Source organism: Eumetopias jubatus, unplaced genomic scaffold, assembly GCF_037043125.1.
Source record: "Eumetopias jubatus isolate StellerSeaLion01/CBP00866 unplaced genomic scaffold, mEumJub1_p1.0 scaffold_13, whole genome shotgun sequence".
Taxonomy (NCBI): domain Eukaryota; kingdom Metazoa; phylum Chordata; class Mammalia; order Carnivora; family Otariidae; genus Eumetopias; species Eumetopias jubatus.
Genome location: NW_028274819.1, coordinates 97,365,438 through 97,385,975, shown reverse-complemented (window position 1 = coordinate 97,385,975; position 20,538 = coordinate 97,365,438). Strand labels below are relative to the sequence as shown.

Below are 20,538 nucleotides of genomic sequence, written 5' to 3'. Positions count from 1 at the left end.
AGATGTGAATAAATGGAGTCATGTGTGTTCTTAGATAGGAAAGTAACTCACTGTGATAAAGATCATTTCTCTCCAAACTAATCTGTTAGTAAGAAATTCTCATCAAGGGTATTAAAGAGGGCACGTTCTGCATGGAGCACTGGGTGTTACACGCAAACAATGAATCATGGAACATACATCAAAAACTAATGATGTAATGTATGGTGATTAACATAACATAATAATGAAAAAAAGAAAATTCTCATCAAAATATATTAATATGACTGGGGAGATGTGTCATTATTTGTCAAACTGATGAGTCTTCCAAATGAATTTTACAGAGGTATAAGAATAGCTAAAAAAAAAAAAAGTTTTATGTATATGGGTATTGTGTGAGATGAGATTGTGGGGATTAATTCAAAACAGGTTGCTCTAGTCTAGATACAGGCCTATCAGTCCAGCAACAGGCCTTGAATTCTGACCAGTATAGGAAGAGTGGATTGGTCAGTCATTACTCTTGAGACGGTTGAGTAATTTGAATACTTAAAAAATCAAATTATTATACAGGAAAAGGCACCATGAATATATTTACAAACAACTATCTGGAAAAAATTATTTGAAACTAGAGTAGAATACCTTACTTGTAAAGAGCACTTTTAAATTCCTAAGAGAAGAATAAATAGATAGAGAGAGAGAGAGATAGCCTAATAGAAAAAAAGACAAAGAATTTTATCAGGCAGTTTCCCAAGGTAATTGAAATAAATAATGTATTAAGGAGGATATGTCTCACCTCACTGATAACCAAAGAAGTAGAAATTAAAATGATAGGTGAAGGGGGACCTGGCTGGCTCAGTTGGTTAAGCGTCTGACTCTTGATTCTGGTTCAGGTCCTGATCTTTGGGTTGTGAGATTGAGCCCCGTGTTGGGCTCCACACTGGGCATGGAGCCTGCTTAAGGTTCTCTCTCTCCTTCTTCTCTTCCCCTTTCCTACTTCTCTAAAAAAAAAAAATAAAATAATTGGTCAAAATATATTTGGTTGTCAGAAATGGTATGTTTTGTCATTTTTAATGGTTAGTTATAATGTCCTTCAAATCAAGGCCTTGTTTTGTATTCAAGTTCATTTTGTTGCTGAATATACCTTATAGAAGAATATCAATAAAAGTGAATATTGAACCAAATATATACATATTTTAATATAGTTCTCAGTGCTATATTATATTACAGTTGGTTGTATTATGTATAATAATTCCTAAAGTCAATATATCCATTCTCTGGAATGTATCTGACATGCTATTTTTATTTTCTTACAGGTGAATGGAACTCTGGTGACTCATTCAAACCATTTGGAAGTGGTGAAGCTAATCAAATGTAGGTGAATGTTATTCTCAGTTTTAATTGGTTTCTGAATGCCTCAAAGCAAGGATCAGAAAACATTCATGTAATAAGCCAGAGAGTAAATATTTTAGTATTTGTGGGCCTTAATTGTCTACTACTCTGTTTTCTCTTTGTAGCACAAAAGCACCCATAGGCAGTATGTAAATGAATGGGTGTGGTTGTATTTCAGTAAAACTTTATTTTGTCAAAACAATCTGTGGGTCAGACTTAGCCTCTTGGCTGGAGTTTGCTTTAACCCTGCATTAAAGGAAAGTCTGAGGTGAAAATTCTTAATTTACTAATAACTATCTTTTGTCCACTTCATATATGTGGTTGATTATAATACCCTTGTCACTCTTATATATATATATAGAAAGATATATATATATATATCTATATATATAGAAAGCATATATTTGAAAGAAATGCATGAGTCATGTGAGGGGGAAGAGACAATTCAGATGGAATGGCCCGGATGAACTGAAATGGAACTTTAAAAATCATCTAGCATAGTCATGTTTCCTCAGATAAGTAAATCATTAAATAAAAACCAGGGTAGTGATCTCTTGGAAATCTCCAGGGTTAAGAATTTAGAATCTTCTGCATCAAAACTCTTCCACGGTAGACTACAAATAAGAGATAGTTGTTTATGGCCAAGCAGAAACACTACTATTTTATTTAATCCTGTTTTTGTTTCATAGAGCGGACATCTTTAGAATAAATTTAGTAAACTGAATTCCTTCTTGCCCATCTTACTGTTTAACTAAAGCAACCCCTGAATCCTTTTTACCTTTTCATCAGACTACCTTTTCACTTTAGTACTTTGTAAAAAGAAATGGGATGATCAAAATTAAATCCCCATTCTTGAATCAGTTTGATTATTTATGTAATGAGATTGTGGTTTATACATTTTTATGTGCTACATTAATATGATGGTTTATGGTAATAAATATATGCCTGATAACTATTACAAAGAGTAAGATTATTTCTTTAGCTTTTTAGGTTATGTATTTTACTCATTCCAGTGTAAATTTTACTTAAAAAAAGTAAATCCTAGCACTGTAGCAGATGAGATGACTTATCCAATACGGAGAGCCTGTCTAAAGTTTTAAAGTAAGGATAAAACACTATGAACCTCTAGAACAGATCTAAATTTGCAATGCCTCACACCTGGGTACTCTACTTGTACTGGTCCCTCATGTCCTACCGTGTAATGCATCCTCTGGACATGATAAAAGGGATTTTAAATGAAAGCAGTTTAAACATAGCTGTAGAAGAGAAGGGAAGAAATAGGAAGCTAGTGGAGGCAAGTGAAGTAAGTAAGTATATTTATTTACGTATGTCTAAATACATATATATCATACATGGATAAGTAAATAAGCTATAATACATGACTTTCTGACAGAAATACGATTGAAAAACCTTAAAAAGTGTAGGTCCCTAAAATACCCCCAAATCATAGCACTTGTGACCATTAAGTGTAGAAAAAGGCTTTTAGAACGTTCTAACTCAAACACTGAAATAATTGACAGTGAGTTCCATGGGTGGTTAAATAGGGAGAAAAGTGTGAAATACATTTAGAAGTTCTATTGGAAAGTCTAAGAGGAAGATTTTGTCATTCAGAGGTCAGTTATCCAGAAAAGTCATTGATTTGGAAAGTCTCCTTTCTTCTTGATGCTAGATAAATAACGAATGTCTGTTGTCGAGTCTTTCTGGTCAGGGTTGGTTTTGCTTTCTGTACTTTCTTCCTCCTGTAATATGCCTAGTGAAGTTCTGTCTTCTCCATATTTTAAAAATAAAATCTTACGGGGCGCCTCGGTGGCTCAGTCATTAAGCGTCTGCCTTCAGCTCAGGTCATGATCCCAGGGTCCTGGGATCGAGCCCCGCATTGGGCACCCTGCCCCGCGGGAAGCCTGCTTCTCCCTCCCCCACTCCCCCTGCTTGTGTTCCCTCTCTCACTGTGTCTCTCTCTGTCAAATAAATAAAAATCTTAAAAAAATAAAATAAAATCTCACTACACATTTATTGTGTTTTCTTTTGTAATTTTTGTGGGATTTTTTTTGTCCTCATTTTTTTAAGTTAATTTAAAATTGCATCATGATATTCCAGAAAATCAGTTAAACCCTACCTAATTAGTATCATTTCAAAATATGATGATTACTTAAATCTAAATGTACATTTAAGAAATTAATTGAACATAACCATTAGTGTATATGGTTGCTGTTAACTCACCCTTCCCTAAATTAAAAACAATTCTTGGGATTATAAGTTTTATTTGCCTTTGTGTAGTATCTGATCTTATGAAAAGTAATTTGTCATCTGAAAATGGCATTGTTCTTTTAGATTTTTAGGGGACTCATAAAGGAATGACAAGTTGATTTCTTTTTCTGTGGAACAATGGTTAGCAGATGATCAGACTTGCTCACATAACTGGATCTTATAGAACTATCAAAGGGGAAGTAGCGAAATGCTGTAAACAAGCTTTTGACAGTGTTATTTTTCCTTCCTCTCTCTCCCCACCGCAAGCTGGTTCCTATGTAGCTCTCACTGTGCAGGGACGCCCACCTGGGTCGCCCCAGATTCCACTCGCCGAATCTGAAGTAGAGCCGTCAGTCACTGGACATATGTCTCCCATCATGACATCCCCTCATTCACCTGGAGCATCTGGGAACATGGAGAGAATTACTAGTCCTGTGCTCATGGGGGTAAGAGGGGAAAACTTCTTTTAAACGCTCACTTTATAATGATGCCTTTGCTTTATATTAGGAGTTTTAAAGTATTGTTCTGATAGATTTAAGTTCAGGATACCGGAAAATAGCTTCCTAATATAAAAAAAATTATGTCATAATTTGAGATGATTACAGAGTGTTGGGATAGCAGATTGAATTAAGAAATATTTAACACCTGCCATATACAAAACAGGGTGCCATTCACAAAAATATAATTAAGATACCCTATGTTCAAGGTCCTTCCTTATCTTAGAACATATACTCTCAGAGGACAGAGTTTTGTTTGTTTATTGTTGTGTCTCCAGGGCCTGAAATATTGCTTGGCATATAGTAGATACATAAACCCTTGTTGTTTGAGTTAGAATCAAGAGTATACAAGTAATTATAATACCAAGGCAGAATGTAGACATTATGAGGGGGGAAATATGAAGTTCTGTGACAATTCAGAGGAGGGAGGAAGCACATCGGTTGTAATAAGGAAGGACTTTATGGAAAGCTATTATTTGAATCGAACCTTGAAAAATAGGTAACATTTAAGTGGTGGCAGTGGGGAGGAAAGGAGCCCAGGTAAAAGAAGTAGAATAAATACAGCGAAAGAGCCAAGAAAGCACCAAGTATTTGGGGGAAGTTCCAGGACTTTTGTTTGGCTGGTGCCTGTTAAGGATTTAAGTAGTGGGAGATGAGGCTTGAAAACGGTAGGACTATTTATTTTGAAAAATCACAACTACAGGCTAATTTATGTGTAACTCGAGAGGCAGTAAGAATCCATTAAAATTTGGGGGCGGGGGGTCAGAGAGTGATGTGACTGTAGCAGGATTTGAGGAAGGCTAATTAGATCAAATATTACAAGGTTGTGAAACTTCTAAGAAGAGATGGTGGAGAGGAGTTAGGGAGCTGAGTATTTCAGGCAGGAAGTACTGGGAAGTTGAGTCATGCGTGGGGATCAACAGTACAGATCCAAAGGCGGAAAGTGTAAGATATTATTCTTGTACTTAAGGTGACTTCATTCCCCCAGCTAATATCAATATTTAACGTTTTCTTGAATCGAGCTTAGTAAAAGTGAAATAGAAGGGCTGAATTTCCCTATAACCTTCCGACTTTGAGTGTCGTGTCTCACAGCCTTTCTCTATAACCGCTATTTATTTTAGTTTCACTTGCCCTGTATTCGTTGGTTGTTTGTTGTTGTTGGTCTTTTTTTATCTCTTTTCTAGGAGGAAAACAATGTGGTTCATAACCAGAAAGTAGAAATTCTGAGAAAAATGTTACAGAAAGAACAGGAACGGCTGCAGGTACTAAATTAGAAACGGGGCAGTTTACAGGCCAGTGAAAATGTGAGTGGGCCTAGTTGAGTTGGTATTTGTTGTGATCACAGTCAAGCAGTATTGTAATCAATGCCATCCGCTATTTTATTAAGAATGGACTTTTTCTATATTTTCTTGACATAAGTAATTAATTCTCAAAATATTTTTATAACTTTTCAGTTATTGCAGGAAGATTACAACCGAACACCTGCCCAAAGATTGCTAAAAGAGATCCAAGAGGCCAAGAAACACATTCCTCAGCTGCAAGAGCAGCTATCCAAAGCCACAGGCTCTGCTCAGGTAGCATCACTATTAAAAGTGCTACCCAACTTTTTGCAGGAGATTTTTCTTCTGGGAATGTGTTAGAGAATGTTGCAGTTGCCTTTTTTAAAAAGTTATTTTTTCTAGCATAGGTCAAGAGGATGTCCTGTGTAGCATGTTACAGAAATAATGATTAGCTAAAAGAAATGTGGGCTTCTGATTCTTTGCTTGCTCGTGGTATCATGTTTCTTTGTTCCATAATAATTTTAAAAAGAATTGAGTGCCCTTGCTTTGTTGTGACAAACTACTAAAATGTATTTAGATACATATGTTTACATTTCGAGGCTCATTCTCCCATTCTCCCATTTTGAAAGAGAATGGCAGTTATGTTTTTAAGTAGGAACATAAGATTTTGTAAAATGACAGGCATTATGCTAAATACAGAGACAAGTGTTTTCTTGCCAATCGTCACTGCAACCCCCTGAGATTGGATACTACTATTCTTTGCCCCCATTTTACATATGCACTTAGAGAAACTCAGAGAGATTAAATAATCTGTCTCAGGTCATGTAGCTTAAAAGCAGTGGAACTGGAATTTCAACCCAGTCTGATGAGTTCAGAGCACTTTCATATTCTTAACAACTGTATTTTTTACTGAAATTTTAAACTAGATTTACACAGAACTTGTTACACAGGTATAAGTTATGGAGATGGTAGTCTCATTAGAAACAATGTTCAACCACATTTCTACTCAAGAATATTCAGGTCTGGGATATGAGAAGCTCCTTAATATCTCATCTTAGAGCAAAATGGACATATTCCTGTACCATTCGAAATGAGTAAAAGCTCTTGATTTATTATGCTTCCTGACTCTGTGAGTGAAAGCCCCAGTTTCATAGAACTCAAAGGATTCTTTGAGATCATGTATCCTCATCTGCTCGTTTTAAAGTCAAAAAATCATGTGGTTGAGGAAATTAGGGCCTAACCAGGTTAAATGATTTAGCCAGGGTCACACAGCTGTACGGTCTCCTGACTTCCTGTCAGTGTACTTTCACACAGTATTTAGCTTTTTTCATTACTTTCAATCCCATTAGCTATATGAGATTTTGAGTATTATGCCTCAGTAATGTTGACAGTTTTATGTTGTTTTAATTACTGAGCAAAGATGACATTCTTATTCTGTTCAAACAATAAAAACGTGGTTCCTGGTCTAAAAGCCTATATTATATTATAGCATTGTGTCCCAGAATTGGAAATTTATTGAAATTCTAAAGTGTTGGGAGGCAGTTAACCAGAAGTTATAGTATAATAATCTTTACTGTAATGGGCAGGAAATATGAATTATGTAATTTAACCAACTATTTTATCTTTTTGCTCTATTCAGAAGTTTGAACTTTTTTTCTCCTTGCTAAAATATCACTTTCCCTCTCTCTAAGATCATGCCATTTTAGAACCACAGAATTAGTAGTTATTTATGCTTTAAATTTTTAGAGGTTTGAGCATTCTTGATCACATCAAGCCGGCCAACTTTTACCAGTCTCCATTTAGATGACAGTGCGAGTCTGTTTCTTTATGCAGTCAGTAATGATTTTTTTTTATTGTGTTGGTGTGTGTGCATGTGTCTAATCCGTTTTAGGATGGAGCTGTCGTTACATCCTCCAAGTCTTTAGGTGACCCCCTGACAGTCAGTGAGGTGGAAGCCGATCCTGGTGACGGGCTAGGCAGAACTGACTCTAGCAGTGGAGATGCTTCTCGGCCCAGTAGTGACAGCGCAGATGTAAGTGTTCCACGTCTTGATCTTGTTTTCTTCTTTACAGCTCCTCTCCATATTTGATTTTAAGTTAAACGTGAATTAGAGGCGTTCTCTTATTATTTACTTTTTATCACCACCACCTTTAAGATAGCATTTTGATGAGCAGAAATTCTGGACACTGTTGTCTGAGCTTTTCATTCCAGAGGTCACTTTTTCCCTTAGACACACGTTGCCAAATGTTTCTTTTGAGGAGGTGGAATTTCCCAGCAGGCCTCTTGTTTGCGGGTTGAGAAGTTAATAATGCTAGTGTTTTTTTACTGAACCAGGAGGCCAACTGTTGATATCTTTAAGAGCATGTTAATATTCCATTTGTGGTCAGAGTGACTCAGTCTTGAATCATGGGGCACTTTGCCATTACAAAGAGGAAAAGCCTTAGTCCTGTTAGATAGACTTGAGTTAATAGCCCTTGTTTAGTAACACTTTCTTGATTAACCCCCACATTGCCAGATGAAGATGGATTATTTGTTAGGAAGATCATAAGAAAACATTTCAAGTTGATTATGATATACCACCATAGTCATAATGAATACTTACCAGCTAAGTTCACTGTTGCTTGCTTAACAATCCTTTGTAAGTAGTATGCGGTGATAGGAATAATGACTTAAAAATAGATCACCCTCTTTAAAAAAGTGATGAGGAAAATAGTCTAAACCAGTGTTTTGAAACTGTGGATTGTGGAATCAATTTAGTGGGTTGGGACTAGCATTAAAGAAAAGAATAGAATAGGAAATAATGTTTTTTGCAAAATGCAGGTAAGGTAAGTGCTACTTCTTGTGACTTTTGTTAGGCACACATATACATGCATGTGTGTGTTTGCATGCTATTGACAATGTAAAATTTCTTATTGAAGGTCATGGTAAAAAAAAATTTGAAAGCCACTGGTTAAAGCCATCATTCAGGCCACCTTTTGAGGCTTAGGCCCAATGAATCAGAACTTCATTCAAGGAAAATTTGAGGATTTTTTTTTTTTTTGGAAAGATAATGCTAGCAGTCTTATGATTAGATGGGCTCAAGGTTTTAATGAGAAATTTCAGTTTTATCTCAAGAAGAAAACATTTATTGGGCATATATGCCATATGCTGTAATGAGTGTTTTACATTCCTTATTTTAGTTAATTCTCAAAACAACCTTATGAAGTAGTACTATTGTTAACAGAATTTTACAAAAGAAAAAACCGGCCAAAGGGAGTTAACTAATTTGCTAACTTAGCCAGATAATAGGTGATCTGCTTACATGTAGCTCTAAAGTACCGGTACTCTAAATATAAACAAAGGTACTGAGGAATAGAAATGCATAACATTTTGGGAGACCGGTGAAAATTTTATTGCTATATTATGGTTATGGATGGAATGGCTAAAGTTTCTCTTAGAAACAAAGGCTTGAGTTCAAGTTGTAAAAGGCTTCACGTTGTTCTAGCAGTACTGTGTTTAGCAATCCTTCTTGCATTCTCCTTTTAGACTTAGTGCTACTTCTCTCTGTTTTTGTGTCTCTACCATTAGACAGTTTCTTAAGAGGACAGGGACAGTCTTATTTGACTTTATGTCTCCAAAGCCTAGCAGATCCTACAATTAGGAATTCACAACAAATGGTACGAAAGAAAAATTTGAATTTTATCTTGTATTTAGAGGAATGTTACAATAAAATGTGTGGCTTAGAAATATAACTTTATGAAACACAGAATGAATTGGCAAGTGTAGAAATAGGCATTCCAGTGACTTGAGACTGTTTGAGATGTAGGTGTTTAATAAGTATTTGAATGAACAACAGAATGAATGAGAGTTTGGGCTTTATCTTGCTTGCAGAGGAGAAGCACAATCAGAAACATGTCAGTGTGGAAATGAATTAGAATAAAGAGACAGGGAGATCTGTAAGGACAGAGGACTACTTGGCTTAATAGGCCCTTAACAAATGTGCGCTGAATGGCTAATAAATAGTTAACATTACCGACTACCTCCTCTGTGTCAGCAGTTGCGCCTAATGCCATACAGATACTCTTTTAAATTCTCCCAATGATATCAAAGAAGTAGTATCACCATTTTATGTAGAGGAAACCGAAGCCAGGTAAATAATAAACGGATGTTGTAGAAATCCGGGGGAGAGATGATACAGTACAGACTAGCATATTCACTGAACTCATAACAAACTAGTTTAATTCCCACAAGCGTCTATTTGAAGCTAAAGATGTGCTGCTTTTAGCTTATGGATTTCCACATTTGTATTAAGACAGTAGGAACCAGTCTTCCTGTCTTTTCAATCAGTGCCTTTAATTTTTTTTCCCATTTTCTGCTTACTTTTATAAAATGATCTTCTTGTAATGTTTGTGATATCATTATTATTGTAAAGCTCCCTGCTTATGCTCACCTCAGAGAAGGCTTTGAAGAATACCCACACACCCAGTCCTCTCAACAGAAGCAGGTTCATCACAAATCATCATTTAAAATCTAGAGCATCTGCCTCTCTGATTTTTGTGAATTTGTGGCTGATGTTTTTAAAAGCTTATTATGGAAAAATTTTAAACCTGTTCAAAAATAGAGACTAACATAACAATCCCTTCTGTGTACCTGATCACCCAGCCTCAGAAAGTCATCAACAAGTACTCGGATTTGTTTTGTCTGTGCCCCCCATTCTTCACACCCTCCAAATACTGAAGTATTTTCAAGTAAATCCAAGACATTATTTCATTAATCTGTGTCTTTAAGAGAAAAGACTTTTTCAGAAATACAGCCATAATAACATTATCATAAAATTAAATTTCTTAATATACAATTTGATTACCCTAATTGTCTCATAATCATCTTTCTGCAGTTGGTTTATCTGAGTCCGGATCTAGTCAAAGTCTTCAGCCTTTGGTTCATAAGTCTTAATTTGTTACCTCCTCTTTTTTTTTCCTTGCTATTTTTTTGTGACAGAAACTGGGTAATATGCCTAGTAAAACAAACTCACATTTTTAATTGTATTTTCATGGTGGTGTTTAATGTGTTCATCTCTGTATATTTCCTGAAAGCTATTAGTGAGATCTAGAGTCTTGATCAGATTAGGAGCTGTTGTTTGGCAAGAACAATTCATGGGTGGGACTGTGTTCATCCTGTTACATCACATCAGGAGGTGAATGTCTGGTTGTCTTTCTGTGACTGTAGGTTTGTTTAAGGTGTTCAGATGATGTCAGCATGGTTCCTTCATAATCAACTTTTCCACTAAGCTTTTATGTAATGTTCTTACCAGTCATTGATGATCAAAATGCCTGTATCCATTATTTAATTAGTGGTTTCAAAAGGATGGTATTATAATTTTGTCATTCCTTCTGTATTTACTAGTGGAATTATTTTACAAAGAAGAATCTTCTCTTACTAGCTTTTAGGTTACCGTAAAATACAGCTTATACAGGAAATGCAGGATGAATACTTGATTCGTATCCCTCTATATATGTTTTTCCAGAGGAGTCTGTACCCTAACAAAATCTAATGGTCACTAATGGGGGAGGTGTACACATGCATATGCGTAATATTTTGAATTCGTAGACTTTAACATATTTGTTTATTGTGTTTTAGTCCATAGCAGTCATTACTTTTTGTTGTTGCTGAAACTGTCCCTTTTCTGGGCAGTGGGAGCTCCCTCGAGTTGTCTTCAGTATTTTTTAACATGACATCGCAGTAACTTTGGTAACTTTCTTACTTTTTGGTGTGACAAGATTATTCTAGCTTCTTCTTTTATATCTCTTGCCCAATACCCAAAGTCCTCCATTTCTCCAGGGCAGGGTTTATATTGGAAGCTACTGTTATCTTTATCTTGTGCTATCTTTTTTTTTCTCTCTTTAAATTTTTTATTGTTATGTTAATCTTATGCTATCTTGATACATGTATAAATAGCATGCATCTTCCCTTTTGGCATTCACACAAAAATCTCTTGTACCTCATTTTCAGCTGCTCTGAAGAATGGCTCCCTTGCTTTGGGGTGTTCCTCATCATCCAGAATTGAAGTTCTGCACATCATATTGTTTCTGGTTTATATTAGGACATCCCAAACATACCGTGCAAATTTTATAAGCACCCACAAATCACTTTCACATGATACTCACAGAAACATAGACAGAAGCTTAATTTTATTCATATAAAGAGGCCAGAATGCTTTTACCTTGCATAGAAAGAAGAGTTGGGGGCAGGGGAGTTAGAAGAGGTGGATGAAGACAGAGTTTGACTTTAACATAATGAGTTTGATGTATGTAATACATCTAGTTAGGGTTACTTGGTAGAAATTAGCCCGCAGGCCTGGAGTTCACAAAGTACATCTGTTCTCTTAGTGTGATGCTGTTTATCAACATAAAACTAAAACAGCTGAGAATAAGTGTCTTGTCAAAGTCAGGAAGACAAATAGTAGAGCCAGGTATTATATTAAACATATTTAGTGGTGTCAAATACAAATGTGAAATTTAGAACCTTGTTTTTTCACCCTATTTTTCCTTATCCCTTTTTTGGTGAGCCTGTTGAAATGAACTGAATGTCTTTTTTTTTTTTAGAGTCCCAAGAGTGCCCTGAAAGAGAGGATTTATCTAGAGGAAAACCCAGAGAAAAGTGAAGTGACTCAGGACACTGTGAGTATGAAATCCACGACATGGCCGTGCTTTCTTTAGCTTTCCTTCTATAGAGACAGACACACCTGATATGTGTGGATTGGGGGTGGGGGTGCGGGTTGGGAGAGAAAAAGTTTAAAGTTACTAATAAAGATTTGATAAATGGAGAGCTACTCCATGGTGGTTGGTTGACATTATTAGGTGGTTTAATGTTATTTTGCTTATTGTAGTAAAATACACATAACATAAAATTTACCATTTTAATAAGTTTTAAGTGTACAGTTCATTGTCATTAAGTTGTATTGTCACTTTTATACAGCCATCACTGTATCTGTCTCTAGAACTTTTTCCTCTTCTCCAACTCAAACTCAGTACCCATTCGACACTGCCTCCCCACTATCCTCAGCGCTGGGCAACCACCATTTTCCTCTGAATTTGACTACTTTGGGGACTTTATATGAGAAGCATCATATGAGTTTGCCCTTTTGGGACTGGCTTATGTCACTTAGCATCATGTCCTCAAGGTTCACCTGTGTCGTAGCATGTGTCAGAATTTCCTTCCTTTTTAAGGCTGAATAATAAGCCATTGTATGTATAGACCACATTTTGCTTATCCTCTCATCTGTCAGTGAACACTTGGGTTGTCTCCACCTTTTGGCTATTGTGAATAATGTCACTATGACCATGGAAATACAAATACCCGTTTAGGTTCTTTCTTTTAGTTCTTTTGGGTATTTATTCAGAAGTAGAATTGCTGGATTTTGCATATTCTTAGGTGAATACTTTTTAGCATCCTGATTTTGTTTTTTAATTAGATTTGTATCAAGTTTTATAGTAAAAGATTTAACAGCATAGTGTGACCCATCAATTATTAGCAACATAAGGACTATTGAAAAATCAGAGACACTGAAACAGCTATAAAATCTGAAGTTGTCTGACAACCACTCTAAACACATTTCTCTTGTTTTACCATATTTTAAAAAAATGACTACAGCCTTGGCGTTCAGAAAAACAAGCAGTAAGAAAGGCAGAGTGGAGTTCAGAAGGGGCAGATACAGAGATCGGCATCCCACCTAAGGAGGGGAGACAACAGCTACAGAGTATTTTGTTTATAACTGGGTCCATGTGCATAGCTTCGGCTAGGACTCCTATACACACGGCCCCCAAATCAGGATAGCCCTGCTCTCCTTGCTCAGCCCCACATCTTGCATGTTCAGCTGCTGTCAGGTTTGAGCCGAACTCGTTCTTTCCCTAGATCCTCCCAAATTTGTATTTCTCTTCATACTGCATGGCCTTAGATTTTAGTGTTTGTGATCTTCAACCATCCCATATTTTTTACATTATACATTAATGCCCTTACACTGCCTTTTTCATGCTAAATCCAACTTTGTAAGTGAGCTGACAAATGGATGAGCTATTATTTGCATGGGAGGGAGCTCTGCCAACCTACAATTTATGTTTGCAGTTTTGGTTCTTTGTTTCTATACAGAATGATTTTAATTTTGTGTGATTACTTGAAAATTTTGTTGCATTATGCCAGCGATTTTCAACCAGGAGTGATTTTGTCCCTCAGGAAACATTTGGCAGTGTATGGAAACATTTTTGATTGTCATGACTGGGAGACTGCTGCTGGCATGTAGTGGGTGGGTAGAGGCCCAGGATGCTGCTCAGCATCGTACAATGCACAGGACAGCCCCCACAACAAAGAATTATCCAGCCCCAAATGTCAACAGTGCCAGGGTTTGAAAAACCCTGTATTATGCACTTATGAAAATGAAAATGAAGCAACAGGGTTCAGGCATAGCTTTCAATTATGCGATGTTAATAGAAGTCTTTGTGTGCACCTCTCTCCTCACCTCGTCTTATTTCTCCTCTCATTTTTCCTTTGTCCTGTGGTCTTCATTCACTTTTCTTACTCTGTCTCTTTAGAATTGTAATTATTTACGTAAGCCAACTTTCTGCCTGTGACAAGGTTTATATGAAATGAATGGAGTACACACAGAGTGATTAGAATCAGATATCCAAGAGTGTAGTGAGCAAAAGGTGTTAATTATTTCCAGAGGAAATGTTTTTTGTTTTTTTTTTTTTCTCTCCAAGAAACAGTCGATACTGTTGTGGTTTTCTTTGCTAAAGTGATTCATTGCCTTGAAAATTTGAGAATCGCTTCTTTGAAAATAAAGCACTTAAAGAAAAGCAAAAAGGAATCAGTTTAGTGAACCATTTCTTTTTGATGATTTGGCTTCATTCTTTCTCTGATTTGACCAACAGATAATTTTTCTGTTCCTTTTCTCTAGGATATTCAGTCACTCATCGGGAGTCCCTCTCCCCGTATAGCACCTCATATTATTGGAGCAGAGGATGATGATTTCGGTACTGAACATGAACAGGTGATGACATTTTTTCCTAGAACACACATTATTAATTCTTCAACATGTTTGATTTTTTGTGAAAATGAATGCTTTTTGGAGATTGAAATTCTCCAAGATTTAAGGCCGTGTCTTAGAACCAAGATTAATTGTTTAATTGTTTGGATTTTTATTTTAACTTTGACCAGTAGAAATGACTTTGCTTTTAAAGGTGATAAGGAGTGCTTGATTTACACTTAAATACTTCATTTTGGGAGAGGGGGGTGTAATTGTAAATATACATTCTTTTGATTTAAAATTCCATTTGTTTATTGATGGTGTATAGGAATACGACTGGCTCAATTCCTGTCCTTGTTCCCCACAGTCTTGCTAATAAACTCACTCATTCTACAGGCTTTTTAAAATAACTTTTTGGGATTTTCTACATAGACAACCGTATTTATTTCCTTGTTTACTTATTTGTTTCCAATCTGTTTATCTTTTATTTCTTGTTCTTTATTGCGCTGGTTAGGACTTCCACTGTGAGATTGAATTGGAGTGGTGAGACAGGACATTCTTGCCTTATTTCTGACCTTGGAGAGAAAGATATTTAGTCTTTCATCATTAAGTAAGATGTTAGTGATAGGTATTTTGTAGGTACTTTTTATTAGGTTATGGAAGTTTACTTCTATTTCTGGTTGCTGAGAATTTTCATCATGAATGGCTGTTGAACTTTGTGGAGTGATTGAGATGATCATGTGGGTTTTTTGTTTTTATTTTAACTTGGTCTCTTAACATGGTAAATTACCTTGATTGATAATATCATGTTGAACCAGCTTTGCATTCCTGGGATAAACCACAGTTGGTCATCACGTATCTTCCTTTGTGTAAATTGTTGGATTCAATTTGCTATTACTTTGCTGATGATTTTTACATCGGTTTTTAAGGGGGATATTGGTTTGTCATTTTCTTTTTTTATACTGTCTTTGTTTTTGATATTTGGGTAATGCTGGCCCTTTTTTTTTTTTTTAAGATTTCATTTATTTATTTAGAAAGAGAGAGAGCAGGGGGAGGGGCACAGGAAGAGGGAGAGAAAGCAGACTCCCCCTCCACCACACCCCCCGGGCACGGGGCCTGACGCTGGGCTCGATCCCACGATCCTGAGATCATGACTTGAGCTGAAATCAAGAGTCAGACACTTAACCAACTGAACCGCCCAGGTGCCCCTAATGCTGGCCTCTTAAAATGACTTTGAGAAATGTTCCCTCTTCTTATATTTTCTGAGAGAGATTGTGAAGAATTGGTACTATTTGTTTAGATTAACTTTCTTCTTTAATTTATTTAGAGATGTGAGAAATTAAATGGAAATTGTGATTCGAGGTTACTTTAGGTTTAACTAGTAGTTTCCTGTGCTTGGTGTAGTTAGGGTGCATAGAGTTCTTCTCAGAGTCATCTTGCTTAAAATTACACATCTCCATTTTCATACCACCATTTCTGCATTAGCTCAAAAGAAAAGAAAGACGTCTATTTTATTAATAGGCAGAACGCCTCCCATTTCGTTTTTAGAAGTGTTGTTAATGCTCTTTTTTGCATCCTGATACGTAGACATCTGAGCTCCTCAATCATCATTTTCTAAACTTGTGTTCTCCTAAGGTAGTCTTTCTTCCAACCTGTTTCTATGAGGTTATTAATTTTCAGGGGAAGAGATTCCATAAGCCTGTATGCTAATACATTCCAGTGGAATTTTTAAAATCTTGAACTTTTTTAGGGTAGGTCAAAGTGAAATTTGGATAGTTGTGTTTAACTGAGCTTACCTTGTATTTTGCACCTGTGTGGTGGAGTTCTTGATGTGTTGGTACTTCCTCTTCTAGATCAACGGGCAGTGCAGCTGTTTCCAGAGCATTGAACTGCTGAAATCTCGCCCTGCCCACCTGGCTGTTTTCTTACACCACGTTGTCTCACAGTTTGACCCTGCGACGCTGGTAACGTGTTTGACTATTCAGCCAGCTCAGAGTTCTTACACTGATTCCTACACCATAAAACCTTTCACTTCTGCAAGATGAGTTTCTAAACATACCAGGATAGATACGTAAGATAGTTAAAAAGAAATTATTTTTTTAAAAACTTGGTTGCACGGTAATGATGACATTGCTCATAGTGGCCTACTTGTTGGAAACTTTCCTCTTGGGGAAGATCTAGCAGATGACATTTTTCATGATTTCTCCCTTTTTCTCTCTTTTCCATTTCTTCCTCTGCTACAGCTTTGTTATCTCTATTCAGACCTGTATAAGCAGACCAATTCCAAGGAGACTCGTCGTGTCTTCCTTGAGTTTCATCAGTTCTTCCTGGATCGATCTGCAGTAAGTTACCAATTCATATTATATAATCTTTGCTGTAGTACGTTGAGTTATTGGACTCCTACTTCCAGGCTTCCTTCCCCTGTAGTTTTGGGCTTTATTATTTTGGACTTTCTGAAGTTTATAGTGTATCTCAGTTACTGATTACTCTTGACCATTACTTTTATCGTTTCTAAATGAGTTGTAGGCTATGAATTCTCACAGTAGGTGTTAGGGGGTACATATATATATTGGGGTTTATCTGTGTGCATAATTAAGAGAGTGCAAAAGAGAACACAAATGATATGCATACATATGTATTAGGATCCAAAGGATAGTACTTGCATAATGAACTCTGGTTGGCCTCTTTGAAGTTCAGAGGCACAAGTTTAACTTGTGGTAGGAAAGATGGTAGGACCGATCTTACATAAATGATAATAGTGTTTTATTTTACCAGTAGAAATCTTTATAAGGTTTTTAAACTAATGAGTGTTATTATTCTTAGCCTTTCCATAGGGTAAGTCACAACCCTTAATGCTTCCTGGGTAATCGTGCTGCTGCTCCCCGGGCCTTCCACGGTTTCACTGCTCTTTGATGACTGTTGCCCACTTTCCCTCTCCCGAAACCTCATCGCTTCATCTCCTGTCCTTTCTTAGTGGAGGACCTTGCAGTTTCTGTGAGAAATTTGAAGTATCTGCAGAAGAACTTCTACCACATATGTCCCCTACCTTCACCATCCTCTACGCTGTGGCCTTTGTCCTGAGGCCACAGAGAGCTTGCCTTCTTTTCTCCAAGACCTGCTCTTCCCTGTTCACCTTGTATTTCCTTCTGCCTGCTGAGCAGTGGGATCCGGCCAGTTGTCATCCTTCCCTCCAGCATCACCAACTTTTTGTTTTCTGCTGAATGGTTCACATGAGCATGCAAACATTGTGAGTTTGCTTAAAACAGACAGACACAGAAACATTTTGGCTCCACTCCTTCCTCCAGTTCTTGCCCCATTTTTGTTACACAGTTGCCTACACACTTCCACGGGGTGGGATACACTTACCTTCTCAGGGAGGCCATCCCTGACCAGCCTACCTGAGATTTTACCCCCTTCCCTTTCTGTCACCTTTCCTGTGTTATTTTTGTCCATAGAACTTTTATTTTATTTATTTGTTTTGTCTCTGTCCCTGCTCTTCTGGAGTGTACAGCTCCCCTGAGGGCAGATATTTTTGCTCTGTTTGTTTGTTGCTATTTCTCCAACACTGAATAGATCATGGTACAGACTATTGAGTGAATTCATTAGGGTTCTGCTAATACTGCCATTGTTTAAAATATTACATATTATACTTGTTAAGATAATTTACTTCCATGAAAAAATGAGAGTATATTGAAATATATTTGAATTTTATATTCCTTTCTTTAAAATTGAAGTACCGTTGACATTCGGTATCATATTAATTTCAGGTGTACAACATAGTAATTCAACAATTACGTACATTATATAATGCTCACCATGAAAAGTGTAGTTATCATCTGTCACTATACAAAGTTATTACAGTATAATTGACTGTATTTCCTGTGCTATACTTCTTATCCCCATGACTTATTTTTCTTTTAAGCTTTTAATTCCAGTTCATTAATATATGGTATTATATTAGTTTCAAGTATACAGTATAGTGATTCAGCAATTCTGTATATCACCCAGTGTTCATCACCTGAAGTGCCCTCCTTAATCCCATCCCCATCTCCTATTTAACCCAACGCCCACCCCACTCCCTCTGGTAACCCTCAGTTTGTTCTCTTTAATTAAGAGTCTGTTTCTTGCTTTGTCTCTCTCTCTTTTTTTCCCTTTGCTTATTTGTTTTATGAGTGAAATCATATGGTATTTGTCTTTCTCTGACTGACTTAGCATTATACTCTCTAGCTCCATCCATGTCATTGTAAATGGCAAGATTTCATTCTTTTTTATGGCTGAATAACTTCCATTGTCTGTCTAGGCACCATCTTTTTTTTTTTTTTTTTAAGATTTTATTTATTCATTTGACGGAGAGAGACACAGTGAGAGCAGGAACACAAGCAGGGGGAGTGGGAGAGGGAGAAGCAGGCTTCCTGCCGAACAGGGAGCCTGATGTGGGGCTCGATCCCAGGACCCTGGGACCATGACCTGAGCCGAAGGCAGACGCTTAACGACTGAGCCACCCAGGCGCCCTCGGCACCGTCTTCTTTATCCATTCATCAATCAGTGGACACTTGGGCTGCTTCCATATTTTGACTATTTACATAATGCTGCTATAAAAATAGGGGTGCATGTATGCCTTTGAATGAGTGTTTTTGTATTCTTTCGTAAATACCCAGTAGTGCGACTGCTGGATTGTAGGGTAGTTCTATTTTTAACTTTTTAAGGAACTTCCATACTGTTTTCCAGAGTGGCTGCTCAGTTTGCATTCCCACCAACAGTGCACGAGGGTTCCTTTTTCTTCACATCCTTGCCAACACCTTTTGTTTCTTGTGTTGTTGATTTTAGCCATTCTGACAGGTGTGAGGTGATATCTCATTGTGGTTTTGATTTGCATTTCCTTGATGGTAAGTGATGATGAGCTTCTTTTCATGTGTTTGTTGGCCATCTGTATGTCTTCTTTGGAGAAATGTCTGTTCATGTCTTCTACCCATTTTCAAATTAGATTATTTGTTTTTTGGGTGTTGAGTTTTTTAAGTTCTTTCATATTTTGGATACTAACTCTTTATCAGATATGTCATTTGCAAATATCTTCTCCCATTCCATAGGTTGCCTTTAAGTTTTGTCCTTTCCTTCGATGTGCAGAAGCTTTTTATTTTGTTGTAGTCCTAGTAGTTTATTTTTGCTTTTGTTTCCCTTGCCTCCAGAAACGTATCTAGAAAAAGGTTGCTACAGCCAATGTCAAAGAAGTTACTGCTTATGTTCTCTTACAGTATTTTCATGGCTTCAGGTCTCACATTTAGATCTTTAAAATGGTTTGACTTTTTGTGTATGGTGTAAGAAAGCGGTCCAGTTTCATCCTTTTGCATGCTGCTATCTGGTTTTCTCAATACCATTTATTGAAGAGTCCTTTTCCCATTGGATATTCTTCCTGCTTTGTCAAAAATTGGTTGACCATATAGTTGTGGATTTATTTTTGGATTTTCTGTTCTGTTCCATTGATCTGTGTGTCTGTTTTTGTGTCGGTACCGTATTATTCTGATCACTACAGCTTTGTAATATAACTTGAAGTCCGGAATTGTGATGCTGCCAGCTTTGCCTTTCTTTTTCAAGATTGCTTTGGCTATTCAGGGTCTTTTGTGTTTCCATACAAATTTTAGGATTGGTTTGTTCTAGTTCTGTGAAATATGCTGTTGGTATTTTGATTGGGATTGCGTTGAATGTGTACTTTGCTTTGGGTAATATAGACATTTTAACAATATTTGTTCTAATCTTTGAACGTGGAATGCCTTTCCATTTCTTTATATCATCTTGAGTTTCTTTTATTAGTTTTCAGAGTACAGGTCTTTCACCTCTTTGGTTAGGTTTATTCCTAGGTATCTTATTATTTGTGGTGCAATTGTAAATGGAATTGTTTTCTTAATTTCTCTTTCTGCTGTTTCATTATTAGCGTATGGAAATGCAACACATTAAGTAGATGACTTAAGTAGGTATACGATACAAATACATTGATTTTGTGTCCTGAGACTTCACTGAATTCGTTATTAGTTCTAGCAGTTTTTGGTGGCGTCTTTGGGTTTTCTGTATGTAGTGTATCATGTCATCTGCAAATAGTGAAAGTTTTACTTCTTCCTTACCAATCTGGATGCCCTTATTTCTTTTTGTTGTCTGC

The 20,538-nt window shown here is 36.7% G+C and overlaps 1 protein-coding gene across 2 annotated transcripts in view; it reads left to right on the top strand.

The window, feature by feature from the left end:
- Positions 1-20,538, top strand: part of ARHGEF12 (Rho guanine nucleotide exchange factor 12) — a 144,704-nt gene that overhangs the window by 85,411 nt on the left and 38,755 nt on the right. For both annotated transcript variants that reach the window (XM_088017401.1, XM_028125951.2), the window contains 9 exons: positions 1,290-1,347; positions 3,880-4,058; positions 5,294-5,371; positions 5,564-5,683; positions 7,281-7,421; positions 11,971-12,045; positions 14,319-14,411; positions 16,241-16,351; positions 16,631-16,729. In XM_088017401.1, the coding sequence (XP_087873527.1) occupies positions 1,290-1,347; positions 3,880-4,058; positions 5,294-5,371; positions 5,564-5,683; positions 7,281-7,421; positions 11,971-12,045; positions 14,319-14,411; positions 16,241-16,351; positions 16,631-16,729 (954 nt within the window). The remainder of the gene's footprint in view (positions 1-1,289; positions 1,348-3,879; positions 4,059-5,293; positions 5,372-5,563; positions 5,684-7,280; positions 7,422-11,970; positions 12,046-14,318; positions 14,412-16,240; positions 16,352-16,630; positions 16,730-20,538) is intronic.